This window comes from Equus asinus, chromosome 2, assembly GCF_041296235.1.
Source record: "Equus asinus isolate D_3611 breed Donkey chromosome 2, EquAss-T2T_v2, whole genome shotgun sequence".
NCBI lineage: Eukaryota > Metazoa > Chordata > Mammalia > Perissodactyla > Equidae > Equus > Equus asinus.
Genome location: NC_091791.1, coordinates 112,085,227 through 112,112,500, shown reverse-complemented (window position 1 = coordinate 112,112,500; position 27,274 = coordinate 112,085,227). Strand labels below are relative to the sequence as shown.

General features: G+C 44.4%; 1 protein-coding gene across 5 annotated transcripts in view; it reads left to right on the top strand.

Moving 5' to 3' along the window:
• ADAMTS17 (ADAM metallopeptidase with thrombospondin type 1 motif 17) overlaps positions 1-27,274 on the top strand; it is a 339,534-nt gene that overhangs the window by 158,009 nt on the left and 154,251 nt on the right. For all 5 annotated transcript variants that reach the window (XM_070496410.1, XM_044762847.2, XM_070496403.1 and 2 more), the window contains exons 9-10: positions 24,465-24,605; positions 26,382-26,532. In XM_070496410.1, coding sequence (XP_070352511.1) covers positions 24,465-24,605; positions 26,382-26,532 — 292 coding nt within the window. The remainder of the gene's footprint in view (positions 1-24,464; positions 24,606-26,381; positions 26,533-27,274) is intronic.

The following is a 27,274-nucleotide window of genomic DNA, read 5'->3' as shown; positions in this document are numbered from 1 at the left end:
ATGCACAGGATGGTGGAAACATGGCTTAATGGCAGCATGTTTAAAAAAATTCCAGTCACTGCCAGCAAACACGTCTGTCTCTACTTCTGTCTTGTACTTCATTGACAGACGTTACTAATTGATCCCAGAACCTTTTCCACTGAGTCCCAGCTCATAATCCTTCCTAACTCTGCAGGCGGCCCCTGCCACTGGATTAAGATTAGCACAAGAGATGAAACTGATTTCTTGTATGTAAGGGGTTAGAGTTAGCTGCATGCTCACAAAACCAGGACATTCTTAGTCCACATTAACACAAGTTTCGTCTTCAGAAATGAAAGTGGCAGTCATAGCTCCACTTTGCCTTTTAGATGTTAAGTAGCACCAGGAGTTTTGTATTTAGTTTCGAGAGGTCTGTTTTAAGAAGGACTTAGGAGCCAGGACCATGTCCATGTGCAAAGGAAGGGGATGAGGAATGAAACAGTGGGAAGAGCTGAGTGTCTTTACGTTGCAGAGATGCGCGGGGGGGCACCAGCACTTGGGGGCACGTTAGAGGCTGCCGGGGTGCAAGGGGTCTCTGGATGGCCTCGGATGGCAGAGCCAAACCAATGTGCTTGAGATACAGGGAAAGAGGTTTCAACTTAGTGGGAAGAGGAAAGTTCTTAAAGTTAGAGCTCTCTAGAAACGCCAGAGGCAGTGTCGATTTCCTCACGCTGGGGTGTTTGCACAGAGATGGCCCGTCCAGCCTGGGATTGAAGTAGAGATTCTTGGAGTATGAGGAGGATTGAACTGATCTCTGATCTCCCTTCAGACTCTCCCATTGTCGATTGTGTGACCCATGGACAACCTGGGGGACAAAAGAGACCAGGACTGGGTAGTGCACAGACGCCAAGGCAAAGCTTATGGCACATATATACCCCCACTGACCAGTGGTAAATCTCACATGTTATTATACAAGCTTGTTTTCAGTGTTTTACCTCTATTCATTCATCTCCATGGGTATTCAACTATCCCACGGGGTGAATACTGTCCTTCTCCCCATTCTACAGGTAAGGAAACTGAGGCACAGAGAGGTAAGCAACTCACCACAGCCCTGGAGCTTATAGGTAGGGAAACTGAGATTTGAACTGGGTATTCAGACCGTGGAGCCCACAGTACTAACTGCTGGGTCCATGGCCTCTCACACAGGGCTTTAGGGCTTTCAGAGTGCTTTCACATGCACTGTTTCACTTGAGAAAGTTATCGTAGTATAATGTTATGTGCATTTGGAAGTGGGATAGTATGTAATAGGCTATTTGTTGTGGAGTATGGACTATTAAGTGCAGAGCAGTCAGCCCCATAAAAGGGCCATGTTAAGAGTCCTCAGAGAGAAGGCAAGTGGGCTGACTTAGGGGGGCAGGAATGGGCATTGAGGAGGGTGTCTGCTTTTGGAGGAGCAGGCGTCAACATGAGACAGAGGAGGAGGGAAGAATAAGGAGAACAGTGGACCAGGAGGAGGGGATAGGTGAGCCAGGGACACAGCGAGACAAGACCCCCTCATACCTGCTGGATATGGCCCTGGGGCCCTGGGCAGGGCCTTAGCAGGAAGTGACTGTGACAGGGGCTTTGGGAGGTCTAATCTGGTGGCAGTAGCAGTAGCATGATGGGCAGAAGGAATATGGTGATAGACCAGAGGTAGGATCTCTGCCCAAGAATATCCACCCCAGCATCTGTGTAGCCAGAGACTGTCAAGGGGCACAAGGGAGAGGCAGGGCCTGTGCTAGCCGCTAGGGCGTGGGCCTCAGAGGTTCCACCCAAATATGTAGCCCAGTTTAATTCAGCAGCTTTAATTCAGGCCCTCAAGGAGTAAATCCTGAAGACAGCTTTGCTGCAGATTAAGCAAGTCACAAACCTCCATGTGCCCCAGTTTCCCCATCTGTATAATGGGCATACTGATCTTTTTCTCCCTCATAGCCTTATTAGGAGGATTAAAGGAGACAATGCTGACTTGCAGTACTGGAATGATATATTGAGACTCACATTTCCCTGCTCCTCTCCTTTAAATACAACCAAATACCTTGGAAATTATTCAACAGACAACAGCAAAAGGACTGAAAGCTGGAAAGAAGAAGGCAGATTGGCTGGGGACCTTAGGCCTTGAGGAACAACAACATGGTGAGTCCCCCGGGTTTTCTTTTTACCTCTCCCATATCCTGGACTGGGCATTTAGAGGCCAGCAACCTAAGAGAACTGTCAACAGATGTAGGCACAAAACCCAAGGTCAGCCTGCTCTCTCTGACCAATGAAGTTGGAAAGGCAAAGCCCAACAGAGACCTTGTGGGGATCTGCACACTGCTCTATAACAGGATGCAGTGAGCTGGCCAATCTATCTGCAGCTGCAGCAGTGAACCCCAGCCAACACAACTCCTGCCCCAAACCAGGACACGGGTGGGCAGCCAATGTGGTGGCAGTGGCAGTAGCAGCAAAGCCCTGTGTCTCCCTGCCTTCCAATGGTATGAGCAGCCCCAGGTCCAGCAATTTCTCCCTCCTGCACCCCCTTGTCCTCAAAACTGGCTGAGCAACACCAATCAACCCAGTGAAGTGCCTTCCGCCTCAGTGAACATCCCCAGGAGGGACTGAACAGAAGCCCAGCAGCACCAGGAAAACAAAGCAGACCAGACTAGCATTGCAGGCCTATGAACACTAAAGATTGTTGGAACTAAAGCCCTCAGAAGGTGGCCAAGACCTGCATGATAAACCTAAGCAGGGTGACTGCCTCCTAAATTGGAAGATTCAAGATTCTCCTAACATTATCAGCAAGATGTGTAGGATACAGTTGAAAATCACTCATCATACCTGGATGAGGAAGACCCCAACTTGAATGAGAAAAGTCAATCAAGTGACACCAGTGACAGATGTTGGAATTATCCAAGAACAATTTTAAAGCATAAAAATGTTTCAACAATTAATTACAAATTAATATAAAAGAACTGAACAATACCAAGCAATAGAATCTAATTGATACTTACAGAACAGACCATCCAACAACAGCAGAGCACATTCTTTTCAAGTGCCCCTAGAACATTCACCAAGATAGATCATACTGTTGGTCATAAAACAAACCTTAATAAATTTAAGAGAATTCAGATAATACAGAGTATGTTCTCTGACCCATAATGGAATCAGACTAGAAATCAATAACAGAAATATCTCCAAATATGGAAGTTAAACTCGTTTCTAAATAATTCATGGGTCAAAGAAGAAATCTTAAAGGCAATAAGAATACATAGAACTGAGTGAGAATGAAAATACAATATATCAGAACTTGTGGGATGTAGCCAAAGCAGTGCTGAGAGGGAAATTTATAGTACTAAGTGCTTACATTAGAAAAGAGAAAAGATCTTGAAGCAATAATCTAACTTCTTACCTCAAGAAAGTAGAAAAAAGAGCAAAATAAACCCAAAGCAAGGAGAAGGAAGAAAATGAAACAGCAGAAATCAGTGAAATTGAAAACAGGAAAAGTAAAATTAAGGAAATAAAAAGTTCAAAAAAACCCAGTAAAATTGATAAACCTCCAGCAAGATTGACAAAGATAAGGAGAGAGGACACAAATCACCAATATCAGGAATGAAACAGGATATCACAAAGATCCTATGTGCCATTAAAAGGATAATAAGAGACAGCAACTTCATACTCATAAATTAGACAACTCAGAAGAAACGGACTAATTCATTGAAAACCACAAACTGGCAAAACTCAGCCAAGATGAAATAGATAACCTGAGTAGACCTGTATCTGTTAAAGAAATTGAACTTGTGGTTTAAAGGCTCCCCAAAAATATATCTCCAGGCCAAGATGGTTTCACTGGATAATTTTACCAAGCATCCAATTTTACAGAATCTCTTCCAGAAAAAAGAAAAGGAAAGAACGTTTCCCAATTCATCTTATCAGGCCAGTATTACTCTGGTATTAAAACTAGGCAAAACAAGCTTCCCACAAAAAAGAAAAGCAGAAACCATTTCTCATGAAAATTCCTCTACAAAATTTTGACAAATCAAATCCCATAATGTATAATAAGAATGCTTGGGGCCAGTCCCATAGCCTAGTGGTTAAGTTCAGTGCACTTTACTTCCATGGCCTGGGTTTGGTTCCAGGCCGAACCTACACCACTCATCAGTGGCCATGTTGTGGTGGCGTCCCACAAACAAAATAGAGGAAGACTGGCAACAGATGTTAACTCAGGGAAAACCTTCCTCAGCACACACACAAGAAAAGAATACTCAGCCACGACCAAGTGGGATTTATTCCAGGTATTTGAGGCTTGTTCAATATTCTAAAATCAATTAATGTGATCTACCATCTCAAGCTAAAGAAGAAAATATAATTGTATTAATTGATGCAGAAAAAGCATTTGTCAATACATTTGACACTTATTCATGATGAAAACTGTCATTCCACTAGGAATATAGGTCCAGGGCCTCATCCTCATAAAGAATATTTACAAAACAAGTACAACTAATATCATTCTAACTGGTGATGGACTTAGTATGTTCTCTCTCTGTTTGGAATAAGGCAAGAATATCTGCTCTCAACACTCTTATCAACATAGTATTGAAAGTCCTAGCCACTGCAGTAAGTAAGAGAAAGAAAAGACATGGAGATTGGAAAAGTAGAAATAAAAGTGTCTTATTTGCAAGTGATGTGATTGTTTACACAAAAAAAGATCACAGGAAATCTACAAAAGAATTCCTAGCACTAATAAGTGAGCTCAGTAAGGTTGCAGGATACAAGATCAGCACACAAAAGTCCATTGCACATCTATGTACTGACAATGAGCAAGTGGAACCCAAAATAGAAAATGAAACACCACTTATAATAACTACAAAGAAAATGACATACTTAGGTATAAATCTAACAAAATATGTCCAGGATCTGTATGACGAAAAACACAAAAGGCTGATGAAATAAATCGAGACCTAAATACTTGGAGAGACATATCATATTTATGAATTAAAAAACTCAACATTGTAAAGATGTCAGTTCTACCTAAATGGATCTATAGGTTTAATGCAATTCCTATCAAAATCTCAGCAAGGTTTTTTGAAGACATACATAAGCTTATTCATAAATTTTTAGGGAAAGGGAAATGCCCTAGAATTGCCAAAGTAATTTTGAGAAAGAATAGAGTGGGAACAATCATGTTTCTGATATTATGGCTTATTATATAGTTACAGTAATCAAGATTGTGTGGTACTAGTGGAGGGATAGACACAGATCAGTGCAACAGAATAGAAAACCCAGAAATAGACCCACACAGATAAGCCCATTACTTTTTGACAAAGGTGCAAAAGTCGTTTGTTGGGAGGACAGCCTTTTCAATAAATATTGCTGGAGGAATTGGACATCCATTGGCAAAAAAGAGATGAACCTTGACTAAACCTCACACATTATCCAAAAATTAACTCAAAATGGATTATGAACTTAAATGTAAATTTAAAACTATAGAACTTCCTGAAAAAAGCATAGGAGAAAATTTTCAGGACCTAGGACTAGGCAAAGAGTTCTTAGACTCAACACTAAAACCAAGATCCAGAAAAAGAAAAATTGATAAATTAGACCCTCAGAAAATTAAAAACTTTCACTCTGTGAAAGGCCATGTTAATGATTCAAAAAGACAAATTATAGATTGGGAGAAAGTATTTGCAATTCACATGTCTGACAAAGGACTTTTATCTAAGATATGTAAAGAACTCTCAAAATTCAGCAGTAAAGCTAAAATAATCCTTAGAAAATAGGCAAAAGGCATGAAGAGACATTTCACTGAAGAGGTTATACAGATGGCAGATAAGCACATGAAAAGATGTTCAGCATCATTAGCTGTTGGGGAAGGCAAATCAAAACCACAGTAAGATATCACTACAAATCTATCAGAATGGCTGAAATAAAGAATAGCAACAACACTAGATGCTAGCCAGGATGCAGAGAAACTGGGTCACTCATACATTGCTAGGTGGAATGTAAAATGGTATGGCCACTCTGGGAACACATTAATCCTGAGCTAATATCCTGTTGTCAATATTCCCCTTTTTGCTTGAGGAAGATTGTTGCTGAGCTAACATCTGTGCCACTCTCCCTCTATTTTGTATGTGGGACGCCATCACATCATGGCTTGATGAGGTCTGCACCTGGGATCTGAACCCCGGGCCGCCAAAGCAGAGTGCATGAACTTAATCAGTACTCCACCAGACTGGCCTGTAGCAGTTCCTTTTAAAACTAAAGCTTGCCATAAGACACAGTGATTGCACTCTGGAGCATTTATCCCAGAAAAATAAAAACTTATTCTTACCCAGAAACTTGTACATAAATGTTTATAGCAGCTTTTAGTCATAATAGCCAAAAACTTGAAAGTACCCAAATATCTTTCAGTGGGTGAATGGTTAAACAAACTGTGGTATGTGCATATCAGGGAATACTACTTAACAATAAAAAATGAATGGGTTATGGATACACACAGCCACTTGGATGAACTTCAAGAAGTTATATGAAGTGAAAAAAAGCCAGTCCCAAAAGGATACATACTGCATGATTCCATTTATATAACGTTTGTGAAATAACATAATTATAGAGATGGGGAACAGATTAGTGGTGGTTAGGATTTAAGGGATGGAGGAGATGGTGGATGTGGCCATAAAGGGGAAGTCTTGTGGTGATGCTATGATTTCTTGATTCTGGTGGTTATTACAGGAAATTGCATGTGTAATAAAATTTCATAGAATTACACACACACAAAGAATGTGTATATGACTGGTGAGATCTGAATAAGCACCGTGGCTTGTACCAATGTTAATTTCCTGGTTTTGCTATTGCACTGTAGTTATTATGCAAGATTTGACCATAGGGGGAGGCTGGAGGAAAGGTGCACAGAACCTTCCTGTATTTTTCTTTTCAGCTTCCGGTGCATCTATAATTATTTCAGAATTAAAAGTTTAAGAGAGAGAGAGAATGCCTTGAGGGTCTTTTAAAAATGCATATGTCTAGGCTACACCTCATACCAGTTAAATCATAGTTTCTGCACGTGGGATTCAGGCATCCATATTTTTCTAAACTTCCTTAGGTGATTCCAACACCCAGCCAAGTTTGAGGGCCTGTACTCATTAACGTGAGCAGTTGTCAGCATTGTCATCATCCTCCTGTACATCATTATAGCTGCAGGAATAGAGCTTTCCTCTGTGCCATCCAGTCTTTGAAGCACTTGGCATCCATCATCTCATTTCACTGTCAGTAATAACTGCTATTCTTTATTCACTGCCGTCATTAGGTCTTCTTCCCCAGTGTGGACTGGTTACAGTCTGATGACTCTGGAAGCTTAGAAAATGCAGAGCTCCCCCATCTTTATGCAGCCGTATTCACCTCATTTTGAAAAGGAACGTGAGTTTTCACGGGTTCTGGTTTGGTGCCATCTCCTTGACTTTTCCCTATAATGAAAGAGAAAAGGCATTAAAGATTGGAGGGGAGGGCGTTTCCATTGGGTGCATTTGATGCTTCTGAAGAGCTCTCTACTTTCTCGGAAGGGGGTTAGGATGAGTTGGCTTTGGAAAGCCTTCACTCATTGTGGCGTTTGAGGTTTCACATTTCTCTTCCTCCTTCCTGGAGATGGTCCATTATGGTTTAGACACATGTCAATGTTGGTGGGTTATGGTGCCATCTGGACCAGTGCAAATGGAATAGGGAGATGGGGAGCAAGAACCTGGGCCCTAGACCCCCAGGACTTGACCAGCTGAGATAGAGCTTGCAGGAAATGCTGGTGCTTGTGGCATGGACGCTTAGGTTGACTCAGAAAGAAATTGCAATGTGGAAGCAGAGAAAGTCCATACCTGTGTGGGTCAGTTTGACTTTGTTCGGCCTCATGGCCCAGGCAGCAAGGCCTAGAAGGCAAATTACAGGGCAGGCCGTTGTTGGGGGTGGTCCTGTTATCTTTTTGGAGGACATTATGGCCTTGTTCTAGGGAATGCTTATGATGACAGGTCAGTCTATCACTGTTTCCACTACCTTCGGCGCTCTCTTCCTCTCCCCTGCCCCTCAGCTGTCTTCTAGTGTCCTAAAAAGAAAAGCCTTGGCCATGAAAAATAAATATTTATACGCCTGTGACATTGACAAGAATGAATCTGTGTTGTGATTGGAGAGTGAGGAAGGGAAAGACAATGTACGAAATCTTGCAAAGCAGCAAGCAGGGCCACCACATAGCACACCTCTGGGGGCACCATTCACATAGACAAGGGTGTCGCCCCTAGAGCTAGAGTGGTTTTGTGAAACTGAGAAGTGACAAAAGGTGACCAAAGAGGGGAGGTGACCATGTCTCTCTGATGAGGTGACCCCCAAGATCTAGATTTTCCATTCTGCCCTGGCACGCATTCCCTTACCATACCCTGCAGGTCAGGTCAGCCGCTGCTCTGTGCCTCAGTCTCGTTTTATGCATTAAGGATTGGAGTGTTGGTTCTTTTTCCTAAAGAATTGGAGTTCTCTTGAAGATCCCAAAATGGAGGGCAGAGAGATCCTATTGCGTTTGTAATGCATGAACTCTGCTGCCTTCAATTTGGTGAAATCTCCCTGACATCCTACCTGGTGGAAAAGCCTGTAGTCATGGGAGTAGCCAGAGATGAGGACAGATGGCTGTGCCTTTGACAGCTCATATTTCATACCAATTAGTCTCTGCTCTGTCAGAGTCGTCAAGTTTGACACTAATCTCTTCTGTAAACACACATTGAAAGCAGACCATTAAACAAAGGCCAATATCAGAATTATTTTTGAAAAAGGAATAGGGACAGCAGGGCACTTGGTACCCTTTCTATTTCTGGCTTCTCTTTGACTCCAAAAGTGCAACAGAGTCCTGCTGGAGCTGGGTTGCATGTGGCTGGAAGGGGAGGGTGAGTGGGCAGCTGCTGCCCTGGCTTCGGCCGTGGAGATGCTGAAACAAGGGCGATCCTCTTCTGTGCTGCTTTCTGCCTGGGGCGGCACATTCTGGAAGATATGGGACCTGCTAGAACCACCGTTTATTGACACTGAGAGGCTTTTTGTCTGGAACACCTTTTCCTTTTCCATCTCAGATGGGATTCCATGAGGAGGGCCTCTCTTCCTGCTTTAATAACCCATTATCAACTACAAAGTTGCCGCTAGTAAAAAATATCAATTATCGCTTATGCAATACTTCTGGCATTGCTTGAAACCGCATTCCATCCTCTTAACACGATAGTTGCTCTGAGCCAAAATTCAGAGAGGGTTTGAGGACAAGTTGTGTACACAGTCATTAAGACGGCCAAAAGAATATATTTTTATCCTGTAAATTGAATGCCAGTTAAGCAGTAGTGATTACTGCAAGAAGCTATAATTTATACTAGGGGAAGTGAAGATTTCTTTTAGGGATAAAAAGTATTGCTTAAGAAGAACCTGAAAATAAGGGAAAAATAAATAGTAACAAAGCCCTGAAAGTCTCAATTGTATGGAAATCTCAAAAACAAACCCTTGGTGTTAGAGAAACAATACATTATCTGTTCCTTAGAATATTCACCATTAGGGAACAATATGGTACATAAAACATTCAGGCCTTGTACTTTGTGTGCGTCCAGAATCTGCCACCAATAATACCCTCCCTGCTCTCACCCCAAAATTGGGAATCTGGGCAGAAAGAAAGACTAGTCGGAATTTTGACTTTAACCAAGAAGTGACTGTCCTAAATCTTTTGTTGCTTGGCTAAAAGCTCGTTGAGAATTCCTGCCATTTGTTATCAACTTAGACTTCTCCCTGCAATTTGTAGGACAGGAGAGTGATCTCAGATATCTGAACTCTGTCCCATCATGGAGAGAGGGGGCATGATCAGTGCTCCCTAAGCAGGCAGGCCTGGGGTCTGGGCATGGAAGCTGCACGAAGGCTGTCTCAGCTCAGAACAGGAAAGAGCTGCATGTGGCCCCTGCTGAGGCATTGACGGATGGCCTGTTTCTGGAGGTGATGTTCTTAGCCCTGGAAGTACCCTAGGCTCACCCCGGAGCCCCTGTAAAATACAAATGCCCAGCCCGTCCCGCAGAAATCCTGATTTCCTTGGTCCGAGGTGGGCCCCAGGTATTGGTATGTTCGGTTTCCCAGGTGATTCTCACCTGCAGCCAAGGTGGGACACTTACTGGTAAAACCATCAGGAGTGGTTCTCAGGTGTGTTCCCTGGACCAGCAGCTTCAGCATTGCTTGGGAACTTAACAGAAATGCGAATTCTTATCCCACTCCTGACCCTCTTCCCTTAGACCTACTGAATCAGAAACTGGGGTGGGGCCCAGCAATCTGAGTTTTCACGGGCCCACCAGGGGATTCTAGTGTGCACTGACGTCTGAGAACTACGGGTCTGCACTGTGGCAGCAGTTCTCAAACATTAATGGACTTTAGAATCACCTGGGAGATTTAAAAAATCCAGATGCTCAGGTCATACCTCATACCAATGAAATCAGAACCTCGGGTGGTGAGAGCCAGACATGAGACTTTCCAGGAGATCCCACTGTGTGGTCATGTTAGAGAAGCTGAGCTAGGTCTTGGTCTTAGAATTCTAGAATTTGCCTTTGAAATTCTGTCCTATCTCCCTAGTGTCAAGTTTCATTAGGCAGGACATAGCCTGCTTCGAGGCGGGACGGGATGACCCAGTCCCTGTTGTTCCTGATGGAAGGCGTGACTGCTTGCTTCTGATTAGATACTCAGGAGCAAGGGTACTCAGGAATTCTATGCTGAGGTGGTGCTGTCAGACTCACTCTACTACCTAGATAATAGGCAAAGAGACCACAGGTCCATGAGGGTAAAACCTTTTAAAAGAAATTCTTAGATACAAACTAGTTTTATTTTGTTCAGTCTATTCTATCAATTTACAAACTCTGATGAGCACTTTCTGAGTGGTTAGCACTGGACCAGGCTGTGGGGAGGTTCTGGGCTGTTGAGATGTAAGGAAGAACGACAAGTCCTGCCTGCAGGAAGGCCTGAGAGAAGAGACCATTGGGAGTTGAGGTAGGAGGGATCCCTCTCAGCTAGAGAAGGTCAAGTGTTGCTGCACTGAGGAAGTGGCCTGCAATCTGGGCCTTACAGGGAGGGAAGGATTTTAGCCAATAGAGAGAGTGGGAAGGGCACAAGCAAAGGCCCTGGGGTGGTGGGGGCTTGTGAGAGTTGTTGTGCAAGTGCCTGCTGTAGGGCCAGAGCTGGGGTCACTTGGGGCAACACTCCTCTCAGGCCTGCTGACCTGTGACATGCACTTCATAGTGCTGTGAGGTGGGATGGCGTGCACACGCCTACCCCCACTTCCCCAACCCACCCACCCACAGCCCTCTGGGCAAGGTGGAAAAGGCAGGTCCAAATAATTAGGCCATAAAGCACCTCCTGGTGTATGGTTTTTGAGGCAAGGAAAGGGATGACGGTCATTAGGAACAGGAAGCAGCCTATCCTTTGGGTTTCTGCTGCCTGGAGCATCCTGTGCCCTTTGACATTCCTCAGGGGTCTTTGAACTTTGAGCAGTGGCAGGTTCTCTGAGCAGCAGCTCCCTCCTGCCGGTCAGCTAATCCCTTCCTGGCACTGCCTTTGAAGGGGCTGGGGGCTGGTTTCCAATGCCCATTGAAACAGGAGCCTTGGAAGAATTGGTGAGACTGCCTCTGAGTGGGGCAGCAGGGACCTAGAAAAACACTGCGTGTGTGGTGGACGGGGGACGTTGGGGGGACGACTCAATGTTCATCTTATACCCCTTTGTATCTTTTGAGTTTCTACCATACGCTTATTTTAGCTACTCGATAAATGAACAGGTAGCCCAATCCAGGCCTTCTCCTATTAGCTGAGAAAAACCCTCCCTGAGAAATCCGGCAGTGACTCTTGTCAGTGGAAAGCTGATTAAATCTAAGCTTCTAAGCAGTCAAAGTTGCTAAATTGAGGTGGAATTGAAAATAATCTTATCTAGTTAAGGGATGTCCATGTTTCTTATTTCTTTGGGGGAAAAAAAGGCTGATATAAAATCAATGAACTTAGAACACTTCTTCTAAGTAAGTACTTCTAAAAGATGGTTGTTTTGAGGGCTGACTGTGAAGCTTTCCAAAACCAAATGAAATTTCATCCTGAAGTCCTGAATGATTTCATCCTGAATCATTCCCAATTTGATGTCCCTTCTCCAGCTTCTAGACATTGCCCTGTCCCCATTCACAGTGTGGCTGGGTCACATGAAGAAGAACCTGTGAGGTAGACCAGAAATCTGATTTCATATTGGAACTCAGGAGACCCCTGGTCTCCGTAAGGCATTGGGGTGGTCACCTTTCTCTGGTCTCCAGTTTCCACACAGGGTCAGATGAAGGGAGCCTTTGACATCTCATATCCCGTGGTTCTTTAGAGCCTAAGTCTCAACTAGAAAAGGAGTTAATATCCTGAGCAGCAATTTCCTGGCAGTGTGTTTTAATCTGCACAAGTTTAAGGGGACCAAAAAGGAGGCGGGGGGTAAATATCACAAGGAGCTCTAAGGTTCTTCACCCTGACCCACACTCCCTGCCTCTTTCTCAGGCTACCTTGTACCCACCCAGCATCTCACGGACCTGGAGACGTCTGTCTCCCTCTCCTGCCCTGCCTTCCAAGCCTCGGGTGTGTGTGGGAAGGTTGAAAGGTAGGGCTGATGCTGGTATGTCTTAGACATGTGCTTCAGTTAAGAGAACTGGGAGGCATCCAAGAAGGAGACCAAGTGTGAACGCCCCTCCTGAATGTCTCAAGGGCCCTGAGTGCCCCCAGAGAACAGAAGTGTGATTTCTTCAACCTGGCCAAAGAAGGCTCTTGGCTGCTTCCCAGCACCTGTTCCCCCCAAAGCATGTCCACCCTCTATGGGTCCCTCCCCTCTCTCCGCACTGTCTTGCTGGTGAGTCCCAGTGCCCCGAGAGCAGACCTTGAGCCCCTCCAATGCTTCTTGGCTCTCCACTGCTAACCCCAAGAAGGATTTTCTATGCAGTCCACAGTATCCTGAGGGCTCCCTACCGGCCCCCATCTACACCCCAGCCTCCAGGATGGCCACTTCTGCACAGGTTAGCAGGTCCCCGTCCTTTGCTCTCCTTTGGGTGTGAGGGCAGATTTCATCCTCAAAGGGCTGGGCCGTGCATGGAGGTTTGAAGTACAGACTGCCCAGCCTCAAATTGTGCTTGACCATTTACTGGCTATTTGAGCTCGGCAAGCTTTCTAACCTCTTTGCCTCAGTTCCCTCATCTGTGAAATGGGGGTAATAACAGTGAGTGAATTAGTATATCACATCACGTAGTGCCTGGCACATTGCAAGCACTGTTTCTCTGCTTTCCTAGATGCTCCCCCATTTCTTGGGCAGGAAACCTCATTGTATAGCATTTCCTTTCCCTACTCTCTTAATATTTCTCTTAGTGTCCCATTCACCATCTGTGTTGGAAGGAGGGACCCACCTCTGACTGCACCTTTGATGCAATGCCCGTAGGCACACGAGAGCTTAGTGCTGTGCCTGGCACATGTCAGCCGGTGGAGTTGATGTTGGTGGATGAATGAGGGCCTGATTAGAAGGGATTAGGGTATCTGCTCAGGCCCTCCAAATCCCCCAGATTTCCCCAGCTCAGACCCAGATGATCAGCAGTCTTCAGCAAACGCAGGAGCGTATGAATCCCAGCCTCTGAGAAATGTGGGGAACGTAGCCTGGGGTGGTCATACCAGTGGCATTTTTGTTCTTCTTCGCCCCATCTGCCACCACAGTTCTGGACACATCTGCCGTTACAGTCACTCCTCTGGATGGATGTGCTGAGGCCAAGTGTTAAAATGCAAAGTGCTTTGGGAGCAAGGGGAAAGTTCCTGTGAATCAAGGACATCATGAGCAGAGCAGGAGCAGACAGGTAACCCTGGGCACAGAACACGGTGGGGATGGATGCTGGCGGTGGGAAGGGGAAGAATCATATTCCTCTCCTCCTCTGCCTCACCACAGAGCTCAGCTTTGCTGGCCCCAGTGGTAGCATTGAACCAGGAGAGTTGACCTTGGCCATTGATTTGCTTGCCTCTGTAGCACTCCACAGGGGGACAGGTATGTAGGACTCGGAGTGGCTGTAGATTTCCCCGAAACTGAGAAGTCGCTCTCCATTTACGCACACATCATTTTTGCCATCTGTTGTTAACAGCAGCTTCCTTCTTGACATCTAGGAGGTAGGATATATTAACCTGGATTTAGATCTTTGAAAACTTTTGCTCTTTCCATTTCCTGCCCTATTCCAGTCCTGTGCCTGCAGCACCGTTAGACAAATTACTCTTTAGGCTAAGAAGAAGAAAACATGTTCTTCTCACTCTCTCCCACTCTCCCAGTTTCCTTCAACAAAGTGCCATGATACTGACATTGCTCCATTCCGGCAGTTCTTTCCTTGGCAGAACCTTGAGAGCACATTTCTTGAAAGAGAAACACTTTGTACTGTTCAACTTCTCTGCTGTGTTCTTGCTTGATAAGCTGGGCATGTGGTCTTCCTGTGGAGCCATCCTGGAACCAAAATTCAGGGCTGGTTCCCCCATCATCACAGAGCGTCTTTGGCAGACTGGGAGGGGAAAGTGGAGCCACAAGCTCAGATCCACTTATGTCACATCACCCTGCATCCTTGGAACCTTCCCCATGTCCCGTGCATACCTCCATCAAATACAGCCAGGCCTTAAGGAAGGCCCACTGCATACATGAAGGGAAATAGGAGTCCTAGTGAATTATCATGCAAATTGGGAGGGTGGGGGCAAACCAGAGGGTATGACTCAGCCTTGCTGCTGCTTCTGGTGTCTGGAGCTGATGGTGTCTCCATGACCTTCACAGTGTTCTGGACTTCAGCAGGTCACATCAGGCCCTTTGCTGGCAGCACTTCTGCGTTCTAGGCCCAGACCAGGCCATACAGGAGATGATGGCTCTGGGACTGGGATGACATTCATCATGTACACGGTTAATTTTAGAAGACCTCAGTGCTTTCGTGAAGTCTTCTTTTGAAATAATCATCTTCCTTTAAAAAGCTAAGGAGAGCCTTACAGAACTTTGTAGCATTAGAATTATCTCCTTTGTTCTGCCTTGTTACATCTCGTTATTCAGTTTTCAGTTAGTGAAGGCACATTATCTTATGCCATTCTTTGACTAAATTCGTTTGAAACTGAGAATATCCCAGATTTAATTGGACTAGGTGGCATCCATGGGAAGGCACTTCGAGAACCCCTCTTTCTATTGGGAATTGATTTGGTCTTCAGATATCTTATCATTGTCTAAAGCAATTTAGGCTGATGTTCTTTCATTTTCTTGGATGCTATGTAAAGCCTCCACATTCTTCACTTTTAATACATCAGACCACATCCCCAGGATTTGGAGGGCTTTTCATGGATGCCACAGATCAGCACAACCATTCTGGAGGAAAAACCAGGCCTAAGATCATACAAAGAGTCGGTATGAGATAACATGTGAAAATCTTCCTGCTCTAAATGCTCATGGCTTTCACCTTCTGATGTCTACACCTGACTATGAATTCTTCTCCAGTTGTCTTATTTCTCCAACTATCTGTAAGTCTGCAAGTAATTTGTGGGCATGGTTATACTCTTGTGCCAGTGTGATGACACCCATAGCTCCTAGCACAATGGTGGTGCTCAAGTTAGTTGAATCAAATTATTGCCTACACCTGTGTGGACTAATACGGCAGCAGTTAGCCATGTGTGGATCTTTAAATTTATCTTAGTTAAAATTTAATAAAATCAGAACTTCACTTCCTCAGTCACAGTAACACATTTCAAGCATCTGTAGCCACATTACCAGTGGCTGCCATATTGGACAACATACATAGAGACTTGTCTGTCATCACAGAAAGTTTCATTGAACAGTACTGGCCTAGACTGTGTTACAATGGACTGTTGACTTGTCTGTGATCCCTCCCAGACTGTGGGCTTCCTGCAGGCAGGGCTGTGTGTGCCACTCACTGCTGTGTAGCAGGTGCCCTGAAAATGCCTGGCACAAGATAGTGCTCAATCAGCTCTTATTGAGAGGATAAGTAGCAACTCTACTTTAAATTGTGCTCAGTCTTCTACATCAGGAATCAAAAATGCTTCCATTTTGAACAGGAAAGCCTTTTGATAGTCATCTGGTTCAAGCCCTTCACTTTCCAGATAGGAAAACAGGCCTGGGAGGATAGGAGCCTTGCCTCAGGTCCCCAAACTAATTAGGGCATTTCTTTAACACCAACTATGGCCTCTTTCTCTTTGGACCATCACTCTGTCCACTATGTCAGACTGTTTTTCAATCAGACTGTCTTACTTTGAGATGGCAGTGCGGAAGCCCTCCTCAAATGATCGTTGAGAAGAAAGTTTCCTTAAGCTGATCAAGTTTACCTACCTACTAGCAATCTAGAGCATATAGATTGTCTTTAGTGTGCATATATTAGTAGCATTTCCGTTAGATTTGGAGACAAGGTAAAGGTGCCCGTGTTGTAACTAATATTTTATGTCGTTTTGAAAGTCCATCAAATTTCATAAGGCAAGAAATGATATATAAACGTTGGAAGGGAAGAGACAAAGCCCTTGTTATCTGCATATTATAAGAGAATCATCTGACAAACTATTGGAACTAATAAGTGTTCATGGTGCGAATCCCAAGACCAACATAAAATAATCCATGGTTTTCCTGTACACAAGCAATAATCAGTCACAGAAGAATAAAAAGCAGGCCTTATTCACAACATCTGCCAAAGACGTGGAATACCCAGGAATGATGCTAATAAGAAGTGTAAGACCTTTATTATGCAAACTAAAAACCTTTGCCAGAGGTTGTTCAAGAAAGCCTGAAAAAATGAAGAGGTGCCCCATGTCCCAGGCAAGACTCAAAACTTCAGTGATTCCAATCTTACCCAAATTAATCAGCTTATTCAGTGCAATCCCAAACTCAAAGGACTTTTTATGGAACCTCACAAACCAAAATCATATGGAAGAGTAAAGTTCTCAAATACCTGAGATAATTCTGGAAGAAAAGAAAAGACCAAAGGCAGGAAGGAAGGAGAATTGGCCCATTCCTTCCTATCACTCTAATTGCCTTGTCAAAGGCAGAGTTTTTTCCTTGACACTCCGTAGCCTTTTCATCTGAATCAGTATTGTCCCCTCTAAAATGGCCACCTTGGGAGAGTGTATCCTCACTAAACTTGTTTGGAATTTACACCTGGAATCAGCTCCAATGCTCCTCCTCCCTTCTATAGAATGTTTTCCCAGTCAGAAATCAATATAGCTTTATGGGTTTTTTTGTAAAATTTTCAAACATCATTTGGCTCCAAGTCTGTCAAAGTGATGACCACTTGTGTGCGTAGGTTGGCTCTAGATGTTCACTTCTAATGCTCTAAGTAATGCAAACACTGTGGGAAGAAGGCTGTGAGCCATTCATTTGTTCACGTGTTCATGTTGGGGTCCATCCCAAAATTGAGTCTCCTCATTCTAATGAGGCTATGGGAAGAAGAACACCAAAGGTAGCCTATATTCTGCGTGCTAGTGGGCTGTCATATGGACCTAGATGTTTATGTGCTGCTTTTGTTTTATAGCTATTTGTTGAGCCCTGCTGTATGCCCAGCCCTGCTCTGACAGCTGGTGGGGCAGAGAAAGGTGAGACCATCTCCCTGTGTAAGGACCGTCTTTGTCATACAGGAGCAGGACCAGAGATGCAGGGGCTAGTGAGCCAGGAGGAGCTATTAGGGCCAGGAAGCAGCTTTTCATTGAGATGGCCATAGCTTCAGCCAAATCAGCCCACGTCCCTCAAACCTTTACTAATCCCAGGATACTGAATGCACAGGGAACCAGGCAGGAGTGTGACTTGTCGCATTCAAACCTAGATCTGCTGCTGGGAGATAAAAAGAAACAGGAGGCTATGTCACGGGCCACTGTCTTCATCTTCTTCCTGTGAAGGGCAGTACATGGGATAGACCAGTGGTCATCAGCGATCATCCTCCTCAGGCGTCCTGAGGGTGTCTGCCATCCTGACTGTCTGCCAAGAGCAGATGGGCTTCTAAGGCTTCCATGAAGCCTCTGTTCAGGGGTCTCACCCTTGCAGTCCCTGGACCACATCTGCCAGAACAGGCATGTTCTGTTCAGTTAGCTCATTGCAGAAGAAAGATGGAATTTAAAGGCATTTATGGGGGTTGGGAACTTCTCAGTCCACCATGAGCCTGCCTTCCCTATGGTGTGACATCTCCCCTGTTCCCTCATTAACTCTGCAGCTCTCTGAGGGCACCTGAGTGTGCAGCTCGGACTGCAGCGTTTCTTCTCTGGGGCATGTACTTAGAAGAAGTGAGACTGTCCTCTCCTCCATATCCCACTATTCCCCAGGTGCCTTGGCATGTTTTCCCATTTAACCCTCACCTCCGTTCCTTTAGATTATAAACCCCATGAAAGCAGGGGCCTGGCCTGTGCCAGCACCTGGAACAGTGTCTGGTCGTAGAAGGCATTTGACAAATATCTGTGGGATGAATGGATGAAGGACTTAAGTGTTATTTTGCCTATTTAGTCATAGACGAGGAAACAGAGGCTCAGAGGAGTAACTTGGCTCTTTCAAGAGGCAGAGCTGGAACTGTCATCCAGGTTGGTCTGACTCCAAAGCCAGGCTCCTTCAAATGTAGCACTCTGCTTCTCCATGAGGAGGGGGATTGCATGTCACCCTCTTTGACAGTTTACCTATTTTCATCAAAACTATTAGAAAATTGGTGACTGGCCAGGACTTGGAGCCAGCTGCTGTGTACACATGTCGCAGTAGAGGGTGTCTGGGGAAATGTGCTGGAAGGGTGAGAGATGTGCCTGCTGTGGTCGACGTGGCCTGGGGAGATGGTTTCCAAGATAGACACCAGCTGGGAGAAAAGAGACTAACCTGGTGGGTGACCTTAAGCACATCACCTCAGTTTTACAGCCCCCAGAGGTGCTCATCAAGACAGAGGGAAGTGACGGCTGCTGCTTTCCTTGTTTCATTTGGAGACTAGAAGGACACAGGTGTTAATATAAGTGAAAATGCCTAGGCAAAATGATAACAGCCCAATGGCACTGCATCTTGTACAGAGTTAGGGTCTAAAATAAGGATAAAAGATGAAAATAGTATCAAAATTACCTTCGAAAATCACTTTTCAAAGGTGCCAAATCGGCCAGCCGACACTGTCTCTCTGAGTCCCTCACACCCAGTCTTCCTCCCACTGTTAGAAGCGGCAGCTACTTCTAGCATCAGATAACATTTAAACTTCACCTGTCAAGACTCCGTATCTTGTGCCCTTATTGTGTGAAAAATGTCACCAGAATCTCCCTCAGCATGATGCTGTGCTCACAGCGAGAGGCCCTGAGACCGCTGAGAGAATGGCAGATACACAGCTCTGCCACTCCCTCTTAGGGGGTGCACACACAAACTCACACACCCATTGACCAGAGTATGGGACAGAATCACCCACGTTTCGTTCTTTCGCTTTCTTTCAACACAATTAGTTGAATTTTTGTTAAAAGTGAAAAGTCCATTGATGTGACTCTTCTGTGTGTGTGTGTATGTTTATTCATACATACATACACACAAACACACAATCCCAGGCAAGACTGAGAGGAGGCCAGACATGACTCATATACCTGACATCAAAATCCCTTATATATAAATTCAAGATCTGAAGTATTTTTGTCACTTAAGTACTCGGTTAAGTAAGACAGTCTATATTGTATGTGTCTTACCCGTTTCACTTACTGTGATGTTATCCATTATAGCAAAACCCACTTGACACCAACGCTATATTGGTCATTATTTGCTGTTGGTGATTCAGAATTTGGGGTGTTTTACGATTATTCCTACTGTGATGATCCTGTATGTGTAGGAGGTGGAGCTGAGTCTGTGGAGAACCCAGGTCTCTGGTGGTTGCATTATTACTGAATACCTGAGAGCTGCTAGGCGCATTTTCCTGTACAAACAAAAGCAAAAACTTCCCTGGGAAGAGAGATTTTTGATGTTATTGTTGGCTGTTTGTTTTGTTCCCTATAACTGGAGTTACTGATGACCCTGACAGTTAACTCTATTCTTCAGCGTGTGTAAATGAGGGCAGCCTGTTACCCAGAGTGCCTTTCAACCTTTGTAGGTCAAGTTTCTGAATAGCTGAAGATTGAGGGCACGGTCTGGTCCTTAGCAAAGAGGTAGTGACAGTAGAGAATTTCCCTTCTAGTGTAAATCTGGTGTGTGAATTACCATGGTGTTAATCTGCGTGGGCCATCCCTGTGACTGCAGCATCAGTAAACATTTACTGAAAAGGGCCTGCCTGGCATAATGGCCACATGGCTACTGAAGGAGGACTCGGGCCAGCCCCGACCCCTCCAGAGGAGAGGCAACACTCACGGGAGCCGTTTCCTGGGTTCTTCATCCCACCCCAAGCCTTCTTTTCATAAACCCAGCCAAGACTGCTTTGAGGGGAGATGGGACCTGATTCATATACCTGGCGTCGAAGTCCCACAGCTTCTGAGAAATAGAGAGGTCGCCTCAGCCAGGTACAACTGAAGCTTTCAAAATGGCAGATGCACCAAGTCTAGAATACTTAGCTATCTCCCACAGTTTTCAGGATTTGGGGTGTAGCTGGGAGGGTTTGAACATTGTGGGAATTCTCTCAGAACTTCCTGCGTGGTGTGTATTGGATTTCCTAAAGCAAATACAGAAGCAACGTGCTGTTTGTTTTAAGATAAAATCAACTCATGGCCATTGTGTTATTGTGTCTGATAAATCTGTGCCACATGTGACATGAGGCCCGTCTGTGTTCTTAATCCTGCAGTCACTTTAAGTTAAAATTACTGTGTACGCTTAACGCTACTCGTTTTTGTTAAATATGATGTTGCCAGAAGTAATAGATGCCCTGGGACATAAAACTAAAATAACATCAATTTTTCAGTCAAGTAATCTTTAATTTTAAAGTCAAAATAGCCTAAGCAGTAGTTTATGTAGACCTCAAATATCAAGCAAGACTCCTAGCCCAGTACTAGTTCATCAAACTGTAAATTTATGAGGCACTTAGTTAGCATTTGAACATTTTAAACCAGATCAAGCATGATCTGTATTAGAGACAAGCTCCAGAAACCCAAGAATCCCTCTCTTGGCTGATCTTGCTGACTGGAACATTCCTTAGGGAAGTCCTTCTCTGGGGCCCGCAGAGTGAAACATAACATGCCGTGTGGGCACGCAGTTGTCGACAGTGCAGGCAGCTTTTCTGAGCACTGTTTTAAACATAGTTTTGTCTCCTGAGAGACCAAGTTCTCTGGCCAGCAGAGTCTGGCAGTGTGGGCGAAGGAGGCTCTTTCATTTTACAACCAACTTGACCACCGGAGAAAACTTGGAAGCAGTCACAACTGAAACATTCCTCCATACGTGGCGAGGCCATTCTGCCAGGGTTTGGATCTCCTCTGATTGTGCTTTTCCAGACAACATCCTTGTTTTGAAAAACCCATCTGGTGGCTGCTCAGGAGATTCCAGCCTGGGATGATGGCAGGCGGCTTGTAAAAGCACAAAGCTAGACGAAAATGGGTTCATGTGTTGATTCTCCGTAGGACTGCGTTCCCCAAGGTCGACGACAAAGCAGGTTGAACTAGTCCACGTGCTCTGCTTACACCTTGTCGTTAGAGATGGAATGGGGCCACTTGTTTAATGAGACGTTTTATTTCTGCAACCACTACACGTTTAGCAGAGTTCACTGAAATCCATCAGAATTTTCAGAAGATCTACCCATTTGAAAACTCTGTTACCAGTTTTGTTTAAAGATATCAAACCCTAAATCAAATTTAGGGTAAATTTTAACATCTTTTGCCAAATGCACTCGAAAAACCAGTTAGTTCTTTTTTTTTTTTTTTTTTCCTTTTTCTCCCCAAAGCCCCCCGGTACATAGTTGTATATTCTTTGTTGTGGGTCCTTCTAGTTGTGGCATGTGGGACGCTGCCTCAGCGTGGTTTGATGAGCAGTGCCATGTCCGCGCCCAGGATTCGAACCAACGAAACACTGGGCCGCCTGCAGCGGAGCGCACGAACTTAACCACTCGGCCACGGGGCCAGCCCCAACCAGTTAGTTATTTTAAAAGTCAACATAAAACAGAGAAAGTGAGCAAGAGAGAAAGGTGGATGGGTAGATAACTATGGATAGCTATAGATATAGATAGATAAAACAAGGAGGAAAAAAAGTAATAAGTTGAGTAATGGCACTAGAAATGGGACTCATTTTATTTAAGGAAGTAACCATTGGAAATATATCTAAATTATTCTCATTGGTCAGATTGATCTGATAATTTCTTGGTTCTTCATTTAACTCTAATTGGATGGATACCCAATATCTTGGCAGGAGAACAAGACTGAATCTAACCAGAAGTGGTTTTCATTGTTCTGTTGAGCAAGTTGCCGCTGCGCTAGAATTAGGACACATATTTATGGGTATGCATTCTTCAATTTTTTGGTGCTTTCCCAGTATTAAATAGATAATCCATTTGATAAATATTTACAGAGTGCTTGCTCTGTGCCAGTCTCTAGTAGAGAAGCTGGGATAGAAAGCTGCCCTGAGGGAACCTGGTGAGTTGTAGGAGCCCAGGGGAAATCCAGAGGGAGAGTATTTTTTAGGGGAAAGTTTAGTAGAGGTCTGGACTGAGGGAACATGTGGCCATCAACATGTAGGGGGCACTGCAGAAGTGCTCTTTTCTGAGAGGATAGTAGTTGGTCAATTGACCAGTTAATCAAAAAATTGGTTCAAGTGGAGAAACATAAAGAAATTATACTTAAGAGCCTTAAACATTTTGTTTTAACTTAAGCTGTGAAAATGTTAATTTTTTCACCAGTTTTGTGGTAGGGGATGAAAACCTTTTCTTTGAGGGTGCGTGTCTGCCAAGTGGACTTCCACATTACCTTCTGCACACAAACCGCAACTATCATGCAATGAGTTTGCAGTCCAGGTTCTTTTTTTTTTTTAGATTGGGTAGAACATAGAAGACCTTTGTGAGGCAGTCTGGGGCACATTTTTATGATTTTTTCCCCTCATCTTTTACAGTTGTCTTGCCCACACCCAAGTTGGCTGCAGTCTGTTTTAGCTACTGGCTAAGTTAGTTTTCATGAAAAAAAGTTTACTTTTGTTCTCATATTTCATTGGTTAACACAACATGTAACCACACATATTAATTGAAATAACAGGTATTACTGACATAAGTAAATTTGAGAATAACTACAATTAACCCTTGTTAAGCGTACCCTCAGCTCATAGGAGCACAGACGTGTGGGTGATGGGAGAGGGCCTTGCCGGCCCAAAGATTCAAGAGCACGAGTGCCAGGAGTGCCAGGCAGTGTATCTTACAAAGGACAGGGGTAGCTTTGGCTGATCTGACTCCCCCTGAGGTGGTGAGGGAGTGTCTCTGTAGGCAGGAGCGTGGAGTGGCCTGGAGGGTGTGCGGAGCAAGGACACAGCGGGCGCCTCTCTCGGGGAGACACCAGGATTAAGCAGTGAGTAGGGGAATGATGGAAGTTAGAGACCATGAGGACTATGAGGAAAATCAGAAAAATGTGGCTCCAGGGAAGTATTTGGCACCTCTTTTTATGATGATCTCCGTTTGTGTCATCTCCTCTTCCAGGCTGGCAGATTTGAGGTCAGGGACGGCGTATTATGCACCATTATATCTTCTCTTTCTAGTCCATTACCTGGCACTTGGGAAACCTCTAATAAGTATTTTTAATTAACAAAAGAGCATGTCTTTTTCCACTGGGCTTGTTAACAAAGAATGGTCATTCTTAAGCACAGCAAGTATCTCCCCTGGAAATCACAGGTCAGCAGACTGTGGGCCATCGGATCTTGTGTGTTTTGTGTATCGGGTTACCCCAGTGACAGCGCGTGTGTAAGCTAAGACCATTGTTCAGCTTGTAAGGTGTATTCAGTCACCCCTGTCTAGACAGGCATCCTGGTGTCTGTTAGGTACTATTGGGCAGGGAAGGTGACAGGTATGATTGTGGTGGACCCAGTTGTAATGATGTAAAAGACAGACAAGACAAACTTTTCATTAATTTGAGGATTTGCACCTATAATATTCTATAAGTCAAAGTCTTGGATGGTTCTCACTACCCCTTTGCATAGTGACTTCTCTTTAAGGCAGCAAAACACTTACATCATTAGCATTGGGATATTTTAGTGTTGAAAAGCAAGTCTAATCAGAAACTTACAATTTAAGAACTATAATATCACAGTTAATATAATTTGTTCATTCATTTATTATTCATTTATTTAGCAAAAGCTTAGCATCTGTTTGCACTATCAATCTTCATTCATTAAGTAAGCAAATCATCACCCTCCCTATTTCTCTAAGCTCATGACTGTTGGTCTGCTCTGTGAGAGTAGCAGAGGACATCTGTCACCTTTTGTATTTAAGACTTGATTTAAGTTAGCATAGTATGCTGGAACCTGGAACTGGGGATGAGAAGCCTTGTAGCATAACTGTCCCTCTCTCCTTTTCTTTTCCCTCGGGCAGCTTGGGGATGAACCACGATGATGACCACTCATCCTGCGCCGGCAGGTCCCACATCATGTCAGGAGAGTGGGTGAAAGGCCGGAACCCCAGCGACCTCTCTTGGTCCTCCTGCAGTCGAGATGACCTTGAAAACTTCCTCAAGTAAGTCCTTCAGTTATTCTATACAATCAGTATAATACAAAGTACTTCCAAAAGACACAAAAATTGGAGTTTCAGCAAGTGTGGGAAGGAGAAATGAATCTCTTTTAGAATTCTCAGCTCGTCAAAGCTTCCTCCCAGGTGTGCGTATGGTATGATGCTGGGCACCCCACTGCTGATCATAAATGATTGATTGACTGAAATATCAACACGGTAATCAGGTCTTAAAAAGAATCCCATTTCGTTCTCTGCAGTATTTTAACTGTGCGTGGACACCACCTTAGGAGCACTCCTTGGCTGCTATAGGACAGGGCACTCTCTCAGTGCTCAGGCTGCTTCCCTTGATAAGGAGTACATTTTCTGGGGAGGAGGGCTTGCTCACCTCCCCCATGTGTGGGGATGGGATGGGTTTATCTCACTGCCACTTTCTTTCTAGAATGAGTCTGCATCATTCCATTCTCAAATTTCTGTGGAAGAATTGGCCACCTGATTTCAGACCTTTGTCAGAGCCTGTGCTCATGTGCAATGTAATTCCCTTAGTGTCATGACCTCAGGGGTAGACTTACAGATTTGCCTGGCACACCCTGATTGCTTCACTCCTTAGTGGTATTAATCTCTACACCTCACAGAGATGGAAGGGAGTGAGTGTCTCACCTGCACATGGAGCTTCACAGTCCAATAACACATTCAAGTGCCCAGTGAATTCAGGGTGGAGCAACAAAGGCATCGCTCTGGCTTCTGTCCTCATCCCGGGTCTTCTTCATGATGTTTCCTGTGGATGGGGACATTGTTTAAACGGTACATGAGGCTTAAAAATGAGCTCGTTAGTTTTAATATAGCCTATGTCCTACTGAATACTTGTTCTCACAGAATCTTAATGAAATATGGTAAGCCACTCGACACTGTTTCATTTTACACAGAATGGTCAGTGAAACGAGGCAGGGTGTTTTCATTTGCTCATAGACACAGTGCCGATCCCACTGCCTTTGTTAAGGTGTGTGTCTGAGCCCAAGAGAGGTGGACCAGCGTCAGCCTGTATGTACTTCCATGTGTGTAGTTCTTTTCTTCAAGAATCTTGGCAAGAGGCTGGGTTTTCTTTTTTATTACCATTTGCCTTGTTTTAGGAATTAAAAATAAAAGCATTCAAGTCTTTAACCTCCTCATGGAAGCACAGCTTTACAGCCCCCACTGCAGTTTTCCAGAGATGTTCTCAGCATCTCTGAACATCCCCATCCTGGTTGAAATCCTACAGTTCTTTACAGAGTGTGCCACTGGCCGGCTTTCAAGGATGGCAGAGGGTATAGTCAGGTGAGACCCCCAGACCCACCAGCTTCCACGACCTCACAGGCCCTCCAAGAGAATCTTCAGAGTTAGAAATAAGCACTTGGTTTTTATTTAAAACAAAACAAAAAAACACTAACTCATGTTTGTTCTTTATTCTTAGTAACTTTTCCTCAAAGCCATATTCTAGGAAAATATAATAGGAATCCATTTCAAAAGTATTTTCATCCAAGAAAGTTCACAGACTCCCCGAGAAAAGTAAATGAGCCTCATGAGTGTTAGTCCCAGGCCTTTTCCTAGTTGCCAAGCGCTCGTTGCCTTCTACACTTGGCCATGTGGAAAAAGAGCAAAAAGAAAGAAAGAGCACAGTCCAGTGTCCGGTGCCTGGGTCATCTTCCCATAAATAATTTGGAGGTGCATCCTTCTCAGTGACTGGCAAGTCAAAACAAAAACCTGGGAAGTACATTTGCAAGTCTACTTGTCTCTTGGCTGTTTCAGGTCGAAAGTCAGCACCTGTTTGCTGGTCACAGACCCCAGGAGCCAGCACGCGGTGCGCCTCCCTCACAAGCTGCCAGGCATGCACTATAGTGCCAACGAGCAGTGCCAGATCCTGTTTGGCACCAATGCCACCTTCTGCAGAAACATGGAGGTAAGCAGCCACGGGAGGGCTGGCTCAGGAAGGAGCATCTGGCTTCTGTTGGAGGACACAAGTATTCACACTACATCCACACACATATATACACACACATCCACATACACAGCCATGCATATACATACACCTTCATGGGCATCTGCACAGGTGCACTCAGAGAGAGCCACACATGTACACACATGCATACATATACACACATAGGTGGTTTTCTTCAGAGTTGCTACTGACACCAGTAGTCTGATGTTTTGTTTTTGAATCGAAAGGTATTTCTTTCTTTCTTTTTTTAGTAGCCTAATATTTTAACATGAAAAATTTAGCACACTAGGGAAAAGAAAATCAACCCGTCCTTCTTGAAAGTGATGTAATGTCGCCTGATATCAAACCCTTCGCATATATGAGAGAGAGCTAAAAACAGCTGAACTCTGGAGAGTATCAGATTGAGGACATTTAATAAGTAGTAGATTGATTATATGATAATAGTGTTAACAGCACCATTAAAATGTTACCATTTACTCAGCCTCTGTTTGCTCCTAAAGCTGCTAACGTGCGTGATCCCAATTAACCCTCACCACAGACTCCCTTGGCTACTCTCCCTAGGGCCTGGATGTTAACACTGAGCCTCAGAGGTTAAGCAGTCATTCAGGTGGCTTGGTTAGTAGACAGCAGAGCAAGGATTTGATCAAGTTCACTCCAGAGAGCACACTTTCTCACCATGCTGCAGACAGTAAGCCCATGGCTT